Below are 10829 nucleotides of genomic sequence, written 5' to 3'. Positions count from 1 at the left end.
CACGATGTGACATTTATGATCGGAGAGAGAGTGTTGCTTCGGGTGTCACCCATGAAGGGTGTGATGCGGTTTGGGAAGAAGGGCAAGTTAAGCCCTAGGTTCATCGGGCCTTTTGAGATTCTTGATCGAGTGGGAGAGGTGACCTACAGACTTGCGTTGCCCCCAGTCTTATCAGCGATACACCTAGTGTTTCATGTGTCCATGCTTTGGAAGTATCACGGTGATCCATCCCACGTGTTAGATTTCAACACTGTCCGAGTCCGATATGCGGAGCAGATATCCCCATCTTTTTACCGGCTTAGGTACTTTTCTATGTCCGTTCTAGGACGAATGATTGTTTTAAAGATGGAGAATGTGATGACCCACAGGGTCATCTAATGTTTTAGAACTCGATTCCGTGTTTCGAGGCATTCAAAACCTCATTTTATCTCTCTTCGATTTGCGTGCGCAGTCCGGGTGCGTTTCCGGAAAGCTTCTATGTGGAAAATTGATGAAATAATAATTTTTGACCTAAAAAGTTGATTTTAGTTGACTTCGATTAATGTTTTGGGTAAACAGATACGGATACATATTTTAACGATCCTGGTGGGTCCGTAGTAAAATATGGGACCTAAGAGTATGCCCGGAATCGAATTCTGAGGTCCCTAGCTCGAGAAATAAATTTTTGATGAAATTTGTAAGACGGAAATTATAATGGTTTTAAGAAATTGGTTAATATTTGATCTCATTGGTATCAGGTCCGAATTTTGGTACCGGAGCCCGGTACAAATTCGTTATGATATTTATACCTTATCTATGAAATTTGGGGAGAAACGTGACTGATTTGACATGATTCGGACCTTTGGTTGAGAAAATAGAAGTTTTGAAATTTTCTTGAAAAAATTTCATACAATTTGGTGTTAAATTCATAGTTCTATGTGTTATTTTGGCCATTTGATCGCACGAACAAGTTTGTATGATGTTTTTAGACTTGTGTGCATGCTTGGTTTGGAGCCCTGAGGGCTCGGGTGAGTTTCGGATAGGCTACAGAATGATTTTGACTTCCGAAAAATTGCTGGTATGCTTCAGGTCTGCAGACTTCGTGCGCCGCAATAGAAGTAATAAGGGTGGATTGATATGGAATAATAAGGGTAAATGTTCATATTGTTACTGATTATATGGTAGGATCGGGATGCGCACTGCATCAGTTTGTTGTTTATGTATTCTTCTTCAGCTGTGAATTTATTCTGTAGTTTTGTAACTCTCTTAAGGATTGGTTATAACTGGGTTCTGATAAGATATTTGAGTTCCATATACATTTTGATGCAAGTTCCTGTTTCATTTTGTCTCGTCCTCCATTTTTTGCTTTATTATATACTATATACAGGTTATATTGTAAATGCCTCGTCGTAGCCTCGTCACTACCTCGTCGAGGTTAGGCTCGACACTTACTAGTACATGAGGTCGGTTGTACTGATACCGCACTCTGCACTTTCTGTGTAGTTTTTGAAGCTGGTTGTGGCTGATCGAGAGGTCGGTTGCAGGTATTTCATCTAGGAGATCCAAGGTAGTCCGCAGGCCCTGGCGTCCCCTCCAATGTTTCTACATTCTTATTTTCTTTTCTTTCGAAACAGATGTAATTTCTTTTCAGACCAATGTTTGTAGATATTCATAGTGTGTTCGTGGATTGGGACACCAGTTTCTGGGTGGTAATAGTTTTGGTATTGTTAATAGTATATAGATAACCTGTTAATAATGTACTTCCGTAATTATTTCAATTTGATTTATCTTTATTTAATTTTAATCTACGAAATGTAAAGGAAAAAAGGTGAACAAAACTCTAACGTTGGCTTGCCTAGCAAGCGCGATGTTAGACGCCATCACGGTCCCGATGGTGGAAATTTCAGGTCGTGACAAATGGCTATAAAACTTATTGGAACATTCAAAATTTCTAAGTCCAACCTTGAAATAATAATACCTTAAAAGATAAAATTATGAAAAGTGTAAGAAATATTTATAAATTACATCTCAATAAGTGTAATGACCCGACAGGTCATTTTACCTTCTAGAACCTCATTCCCCTAAATAAGACTTCTTGTGCTTGTTTTTACTGATTTATGACTTGCGGGGATGGTTGGTTTGGGAGTTGGAAGAGTTTTGGTTGAAATCGGAACACTTGGTTCCTTAAGGTTGGCTTAAAAGGCATAGTTTGACTTCAGGTAATATTTTGAGTAAACGATCTCGGAATCGGGATTTGACGGTTCTAATAGGTTCGTATGATGATTTTGGACTCGGGCGTATGTCCGGATCGGGTTTTAGATGACCCAGAACGTTTTGGCACCTAATAGTGAAAGTTAGTTCTTGAAGGTTTTAGAAGTTCTTTTAAATTTGGTTTGGAGCGGGTTTTGGTGTTATCGAGGTCTAATCGTAATTCCGAGATCGGGAGTGGTTCCATAATGTTATGTAAGACTTGCACGCAAAAATTGGCATCATTCCAAGTAGTATAAGTACGTTTCGGCGCATTGGAAGTAAGTTGAAGAACTTGAAGTTCTTACGTTTGATTCATTTGGTTTTAGGGTGTAATTCTTAGTTTTAATATTGTTTCGGGTGTTCCGAGATTTTGAGCAAGTCCGTTTATGATTCCAAACTCGTTGGTACGTTCGGGCGGGCGCCGAGGCCCCAAGCGTCAATCAGACGAGGCCCGGACCAAGTCGAAAGTTTGGAGCAAGAGCTGAAGCTCCAACTGTTGTCATAACCGCACCTGCGGTTGGTCAACCGCTGGTGCGAGCTCGCAGGTGCGGTTCATGCCTCGCAGATGCAACGCCTTTCCATATAAATTGGACCGCAGGAGCGGGATCCGTCCATAGAAGTGACCCCATCCGGCGTACCCAATTTCGTAGAAACGGAACCTCATCCGTAGAAGCGGGACCGCAGATGCGGCCAACACATCGTAGGTGCGAAAATTGCTGGGGCAATGCACTTCATTTAATACGAGAGTTAGGGATTTTTGACTCATTTTCTTCCACACTTGGGCGATTGGAGAGATTTTTAAGGAGGAGGTTTCGACCTAGCTTTGTGAGGCAAGTAATCTCTACTTAATGTGAGTTTAATACATAGATTTTGGGTAGATTTTAAGATGAAAATTGGTAGAAATTATGGGTTTAGATGAAAAACCTAGGGTTTAATAAAAAAAATGAGATTTTACCACGAAATTTGTTATGAAGCGTAGTAAAAATCATATATTATGTTCCTAAGGTTATGGGTAACGACTTTCTTCAAAAAATTTCCGGAATTCGAGCATGTGGGTCCGGGGGTGAATTTTAGGAATCTTGCAATTTGGGTTGGGTGATCACTTTAATAGTGGAAATATGAATTTTTGAGCATGAATTGATTAGTTAATGTAATGTTTGATTAGTTTCGAGTCGTTTGGCATCAAAATTGGAGGTTTGGGCGCATTCTTGAATTGGGAAGTAGGCGTTGAGACGAGGTAAGTCCTCATTTTTTTTTAAAGATTAAGACATCTGAATCTGAATATATATCTGAATATCAAAATGCGTATTATGATTAAGACATCTGAATCTGAATACGCGTCTGAATAATAAGTTATATGTTAAGATCCGAATAACAAATGATTAAGATTGTTTGTTTTTTAGCATATGAATATATAAAATTTATCTTTATTTAAAATATATATATATATATATATATATATGGTAGTTGGTGGTGGTGATGGCTAATAGAGGCGCTTGTGAATGCCGACTAAAGACGTGGTTGGTGGTGGTTTTGGTTGATGGTGGTGGTTCTTGGTAGTAGCTAGTGGTGATTGATAGTAATATCGATTATGGTTGAGAACAGTGGTGGTGCATGGTGAATGTTAATAATGGTGGGTGGTGGCGATGGCTGTGGTTGTGATAAAGGAAGTTGATGGTAGGTGGTGGTAGTTATAATGGTGGGCGATGCCGGCTATGGTTGTTGATGATGACGGGGTAATTGGTTATGGTCGTTGAGGTGGGTGAGTGCGTGGTTGTGGTTGAGGATGATGGTGGTGGGTGTGGTAGGTAGTGATAGTAGTGACGGCTATGGTTAAGGTTGGTGGTAGTGGTAGTAGTAGTTAATAATAGTAGGTGGTGGGAGTAATGAATATGGATGATAGCATCTTAATGAAAATAAGTCTCTATTATCGATCTTAATCATACAGACCTATTCAGGCCCATTAAGTGGTTGTAAAGTAAAAAAAAATAAACACACTTAATGATTAAGATCTAAATGATTAAAATTCAGATTTTAAAAACAAATGCGCTTAATGTATGAGATCTGAATGATTAAGATTCAGACCTCCATTAAGTGCAAACAAATGAGGCCTAAGTCTCCTTTCTAATCTTGTAAGAGGGAATTAACCCTACAAGTGAATTAAACAAATGTGTGTACCTATTTGTGGGAGCTAAGTACGTACGAGGTGATGAGAGTCCGTACGTAGCAACTAGTATGCTATTGTCCGGGTAGTTTAGGACCCATATCTTGCCTTATTTGAAACGTTTGACCCTTACTTGCTAATTTGATTACTTGAGTCAATCAGAATTTTCATGAAACAAGTGCAAGAGGTTAAATTCACATATTTGAAGATTTAATGGAATGTTTGACTATAAATGTGAAATTTGTGATTTCTTTGAAAATAATTGCTATTTATGGATCGGGTCGAGCGCCTCGGTAGTAAATAAATACATATTTGGTTCGCGCCATTCGAACCTTCGGCAATGCATAGTTTAATATTATGTTGACCGGACCATACGACCTCGGCATAATTTGCGCATGCTGATTATTTGAAACTCTCCTTGATTTATATTGCTTGAATATCTTGAAAGCTATTAAATGATATGACTGAAATTGAACATATATTTGTGAAAGAAGAACTTATCACTTTCCGTTATTGAGCTTTCAGTATTGTTCGTAATATCCATGCTTAGCATAACACTTTAATCATATTATTGTTAGTCCATAGTAAGTGTCTAAGTCGACCCTTCGTCAATACTTCTTCGAGGTTAGACTGGATACTTATTGGGTACATGTTGTTTATGTACTCATACTACAATTCTGTACTTAATTGTACAGGGTCTGAGGCAGGCGCATCTAGTTACCCGCCCGACGCACATACTTGATCTTGGTTCGAGACTTCACGGTGATATGCCCCCTTCCGAGCCGTTCATTAGCATGCCGAAGTTTTTCTTTTGCTTGTATATGTCTATTCTATTTTAGGCAGTAGGATAGTCATCATCTTTTTATATTCTACTAGTTGCCCGCACAGTTGTGACACTAGATCTTGGCACATATTAGTAGACTTTGAGTTTTGGACTGTATTCTATAGTTATGATTTCCTTTAGTTTGTTTCCGTTTGGGTTGCTTTAAAAATTCGTTATTTATTAAATGTTTTAAATTTAAAGAAAGTTCTTTGTTGGAATCACTTAATAAAGATGGAAAATCACTAAGTTGTTTACTGTTGTCTTGTCTAGCAACAGTGCTGGACGCTATCACGGGCTAACGTGGAGTCAAATTTAAACAATTATGGTCGATTTTTTTCCAACAACAAACCAAAACCATAGTCGGAGTTTTTTCTCGGTTTGATTCGAATTATCGGTTTCCATTGTACACCCCTAATCACAGCTAATCAGACCCTCAACATTGCACAATTTAGAGGTAAAGGAAAATAACTTTCTAAGTTTGTATCTCAATTATAATTCATGTATAATATAGGTATAATCAGTAAGAATAGGAAAGTAAATAGTGAAACACAATGGCTATTTATGTAAAGGTGCTATATTTTAAAATACCTCTCATAAAAAATCTACGAGGTACTGTATAATTAAAATAACTACACTCCGACCTTCAAATATTATGGGGTCGTTTGGTAGGGTGTATAAGAATACTGCTGAATATGTGTAAGACTACTAATGCATGAGTTAGTAATGCAAGCACTAGTTATACAGAGATTATTTTTTATACACTTTTTTGTGTGGTGTATTAAAAACTAAAATGCATTGCGTAATTTTTTAAAAAATAGTTGTTTACAAAAATGGCTTCTATATTCTTTAGTTTTAAGAGACTTTAAGGATAATTTTGTTTTTAATCATGATAATGCATGCATTAATAACCTTAGTATTACTAATTTTATGGTTTCTATGCATTAGCTATACCAAATATAACTAATGCTTGTATAACAAACGTATACATAAGATAATACCAAATATGATGTATAACTAATGCTTGTATTAGTTATATACAGGTTGTAAAAAATATTACTAATATACAAAGCTAATACATGTATTATTTTTTCTATTGCACTCTACCAAACTACCTCTAATAGTATTAAAATTAAAATTAAAATAAACAAGAACCAAAGGCGCGAAAAAATTTGAGACTTTTCAAAACAGACGCGGGAAACAGGTCTTTTTCTCGATTTTGGATGGGTAGTAGTAGATATTAAGTATTAACGGTGATATGACACATGCCTGCATTTTCACCATCACAAGGACATTGTAAGTCTCCTTAACGCTTCATCTTTGCTTTGCTGAAATTTGTTTTTTCTTAAATATCCATTGATTGATTGATATTTTGTATAGAATTGGTGAATCCTTTATCAAATAAAATGAACAAATGTTTAATTCCTCCTCCTCCCCCCTCCCCCCTCCCCTTTTCCCTTCTTTCTTATGTCCTTTCTTGTTACGTAGCCTCCTCATGAAAAATTATTTGAATTAATGATTACCTAATCAGTTGATGCAAAATGTATACGCCCATATTTTGTTTGATGAAATGCCAACAAGAGTATAATCCACAGGGCAATTATCTTTATTGTGTAGTGTATGATGTGAGCAGGGGCGGATGTAGGGTAATTGAAATGGGTTCATATGAACCTAGTAGCTTTAGCTTAGATTCTGTATATATGCTCAAATATCCACTAAAACCGTACAAATAATATATTTCGAACCCACTAAATCGATTGTGCTATGATATAATTCGTACTCGAACCCATAAAGTTCAAATCCTAGATCCGCCTATGGATATAAGTGCATGTTGGAATTTGATGACACAGCTTAAGGAAGAAGAGCTTGCAGAGTTTTCTCTATGTCATATAGATCTAGTTTATTAAAATGGTTTCTGTTTAATTTTCTTTGCGAAGGAATTTGAAAGTGGAGGAAACTTTGTTCTCCGGCAGAAGCTTTGTACCAGAGGTGATTTCTACTTTCCCGACAAAATTTGGAACTTGGGCAGCTTGGTTTTCGTTGAAGTCTAGCTTGGATTTGAGTTTACCTTTTAAGCCTTTGAGACTAATTCATATGGAGAACAAAGAGAGCAGCAGTTCCAGAGGTGCCTTAATTGTTTTAGAAGGTCTGGACCGTTGTGGGAAAACATCGCAATCTGGCAGATTGTACAAGTACTTGGATGAGCAGGGACATTCAGTTGAGTCATGGAGATTTCCTGATAGAAATACAGGCGTTGGGCAAATGATTTCTTCATATCTTGCTAACGAGTCGCAGTTGGATGATCATGCAATACATCTTCTCTTCAGTGCAAATCGTTGGGAAAAGAGGTTTGTTGTAATTCGCGTAGCCTGACTTGTACTGCCGATGTGCAGTCTGTATATTGTGATGCCCAATGTGTCTGATATACAACGATCACCTTTCAGCCAGTATTTAATTCTTGGTCATATCATCTGTCAAAAATAGTTAGGCTTGTCATTTATCATTTGAATTAGTTCTTCTTCTGAAGATCCTTTCTATTTTAGGTATATGTGGAGATGAAATTGTTAAGGTGGTTGATTTTTGATCAACCAACTGGCTAGCCAGCAGGCATATATCCCCCAAATTTGATATGCTGGCCAGTCATTGCTGAACTGATGGTTTGAATGCTGAGACTTCTTTTATGCTATTGGAAATACATGACTCACTCAATCTGGCTGTATATTTGTTGGTATTTCTCATATTGTCAGCTAGTCAAGAAATAGAAACTAATTTTCAAGAAAACATGTTAGGAATGCATTATCTTTTGCTAATAATTCCCAGTTTCTTCCTTGCTATCTTCAAACTGATAAAGAAGACCTTTCCTTGCGGACCAAGAAAATGAAAATAACATTGTAGAATGGATGGAAAAGGAATTAAGTGACGTAGACTTCCTACTCTACCAGTTTGAAGAATCCATGACAAGTTGTCTGTCTATGATTGTCATTTGCCAGGAAAATGTGAGGATAATTTAGTTTGTCAATCTAAATATCAGAAAGCATGAAACTTATTTTGTGGTCTTCAACTAATAAATAATAACAGTGCTTAATAATAAACTCAAAAGATGAACTAGTTTGGATGAGCAAATATTTTCATATGCCTTTTTTTCCTCGATTAATTCAATGTTGGTAATTCAGGTAAGATGGTTGGGAGTTCTAACCAAAAAGCATAAGCAAATGATATGTTTTTTTTTTTTTTAGTTTTTCTGTTCCCTTTATAGTTTTGTTCTCAAGCAAGGGTGTTGATGAAAATAGAGAAGTATAATTGCACAAATTGAATTCTGCTTTTAAAATCCTTATATACCACTGTCATTTAACTGAGAAGTTTTACTCGGTTTGGCTGCATACATTTTTCATTCGAGGTCAGGTAGTATATTTGAAAATTTGCAGCGAGTTGGCTCATAATCATTGTAGTTACATTCTTTAGCCTGATGTGCCTGGAAAGTTTTAATTTCTGTCAGCTAACTACAGATCATTAATGGAGGACAAGCTGAGGAGTGGAACTACTCTCATTGTTGATCGCTATTCTTATTCTGGGGTGGCATTTTCATCTGCCAAAGGACTTGATATTGGATGGTGTAAGGTAAAATCATGTCTTTACTTGATTGATGTTGCAATTTCATCTCCGAGCAAGTTTAATACTGAGATCTTTTACTGCAGGCTCCAGAAATAGGGTTGTTAGCTCCAGATCTGGTTGCATACCTCGACATATCACCTGAGGTAGTTTCGATTTGTTTATTTTCCTTTTTCACTTGTCTAAATTCAGAGATATCGTTAGTGCAATTTCCTTATACTCTGTTATTGAGGATGATCTGTTATATTTTACTTATATTTTCAGGTTTCTTATTGAGACAGTTGACATGTTAACTATTCTTAATCCGCAATATTTTCTTTTTAATGAGTATGAAAATGCTTTCCTTTGTTGTTAATATGACTGTATTTATGATTTGATTTCATAACAACTAGAAAGCTGCTGAAAGAGGAGGTTATGGAGGTGAAAGATATGAGCAGCTTGAGTTTCAGGAAAAGGTCGCCAGATCTTACTCAGCTCTTTGTGATCCCTCATGGAAGGTGACTTGTTGTTATCCTTGTGTGTATGGAAACAGAAATGGTTGTTACTTGTTTTAGTATAGCAACTACTCTTATAACACAATAGGTGGTAACAGTACTTTTGGAGTTAGTTCGGATTATTTACAATCAATTTTTTTGTATCAAATATAGCATGCCTATGGTAACTAAACAAAAACATGTAAAGCTCTTAGTATCTGACATTCATTAAATGCTACTGATCATATTCCTGTTTTGTCTTCTCTGAATACATAAATTCACTTGTATTCATGAACCAAACATCAAGTGATCAGATTTTGATCGAAGCATTAGAGATAGCTTTGCCTTGCTAATGTTGTTTCTGTGATTTATTGCAGGTTATAGATGCAACCCTTCCAGTTGTAGATATAGAGAAAAAGCTCAGAGAAGTTGTTCTTGACTGTATGATGGCATGCCAGAAAGGGAAACCGTTGTCTCAGTTATGGCCATCGCAGGTCAAGCCTACAGAATGTCAGCATGAATGATATCTGTAACTTCTTTATTACAGTATCTTGGAGTTACAATTTACTGTATATTTTATCTTCTACAAGATTTGCTTGGAAGTGTGAAATTGCTCCATGTTTAGAGGTCCCTGATATCTGCTTGCTGCGATCTTAAGGGGCAAGTAAGAATTTGATTGCATTGAAGAGTGGGGTAAAGGATGAGTTCTATATACCAATACCATCTTTAGATCGTACTTGAGTGTCTGAAATACGTGTTTCTGTTTTCGGTTCAATCCTCACAATGACTGTTTTGTTGAATCAAATTTGAATGTTTTGATTGATCTAGGAAGGCTGAGGCAGAAGTTACTAATGTTGCTTGTATTTAGGTGGTACTCGTACCTGAAAATGGTACATTTTCTCTAATTTCCTCTATAATCTAAAAGCTGCCCTGCTTTTGTTTCAGGTTACACAAACAAATTAGAAAGGAGTGTTTGTCAGCTTATTGTCATTACGTCATTTGGTTTGGGAAGTTTCCCCGTCTCTGAATTTGTTTCTATTTGTTAGCTTATGCTTAGTTTCCGATCACCCTTACATTTGTAAATTGCAATTCGGAAATGGCTATCCATCATCCAAAACAATGCGTAGTTTCACGGGCTTTTTTCATTTTTAGTCTGTGCCAGAAACTATTTACATTTGGTAGTTGAAAAAATGTATAAAATTTGTATAATTTTTTATATATAACATTATGTATATGTAATGTATATATATAAAAAATTATACAAAAAATATATATATTTTTGGCTATTATTTAAGAGTGGCTATATTGTCATTTTCCCTAGTTTCACGAGATTTTTTTTTAATGAATATCTGATAGGGAGAATTTTGTATCAACTGTATGGAGCTTAAGCGCGTAGAAGTTAGAACTGTGATTATGACAAGACTTCTAAAGCACAACAATTTGTGGAAGCCACAAATGAAATACCTCCAAGAGAAAAGAACCAACAAATAATTATTTTAACAAAATTAAGAATCTTTTTTTTCTTTGGAAATTA

General features: G+C 36.3%; 1 protein-coding gene across 2 annotated transcripts; it reads left to right on the top strand.

Moving 5' to 3' along the window:
• The first annotated feature begins 6388 nt into the window (after positions 1–6388).
• LOC104234748 (thymidylate kinase-like) lies at positions 6389–10365 on the top strand. 2 transcript variants are annotated; one of them, XM_009788368.2, is made up of 7 exons: positions 6389–6509; positions 7151–7561; positions 8720–8831; positions 8909–8968; positions 9215–9319; positions 9673–9805; positions 10241–10365. In XM_009788368.2, exons 1-7 carry the CDS (start codon positions 6472–6474, stop codon positions 10339–10341), a joined length of 960 nt encoding a protein of 319 aa, XP_009786670.2. In that variant the 5' UTR covers positions 6389–6471; the 3' UTR covers positions 10342–10365. The 2 variants fall into 2 exon arrangements, with proteins under 2 accessions (XP_009786670.2, XP_009786671.1); XM_009788369.2 differs by having other exon boundaries at positions 6392–6509; positions 9673–9789.
• The last annotated feature ends 464 nt before the right edge of the window (positions 10366–10829 follow it).

Source organism: Nicotiana sylvestris, chromosome 7, assembly GCF_000393655.2.
Source record: "Nicotiana sylvestris chromosome 7, ASM39365v2, whole genome shotgun sequence".
Classification (NCBI taxonomy): domain Eukaryota; kingdom Viridiplantae; phylum Streptophyta; class Magnoliopsida; order Solanales; family Solanaceae; genus Nicotiana; species Nicotiana sylvestris.
This window is presented reverse-complemented; position numbering and strand designations above follow the sequence as displayed.

Excerpts from the sequence above, each read along its gene's own strand:
- LOC104234748 (XM_009788368.2), top strand. The coding sequence starts at position 6,472 with ATGACACATGCCTGCATTTTCACCATCACAAGGACATT. Across the intron at positions 6,510-7,150 it reads TTCACCATCACAAGGACATT|GAATTTGAAAGTGGAGGAAA; the intron begins GTAAGTCTCCTT and ends TTCTTTGCGAAG. Across the intron at positions 8,832-8,908 it reads TTGATATTGGATGGTGTAAG|GCTCCAGAAATAGGGTTGTT; the intron begins GTAAAATCATGT and ends CTTTTACTGCAG.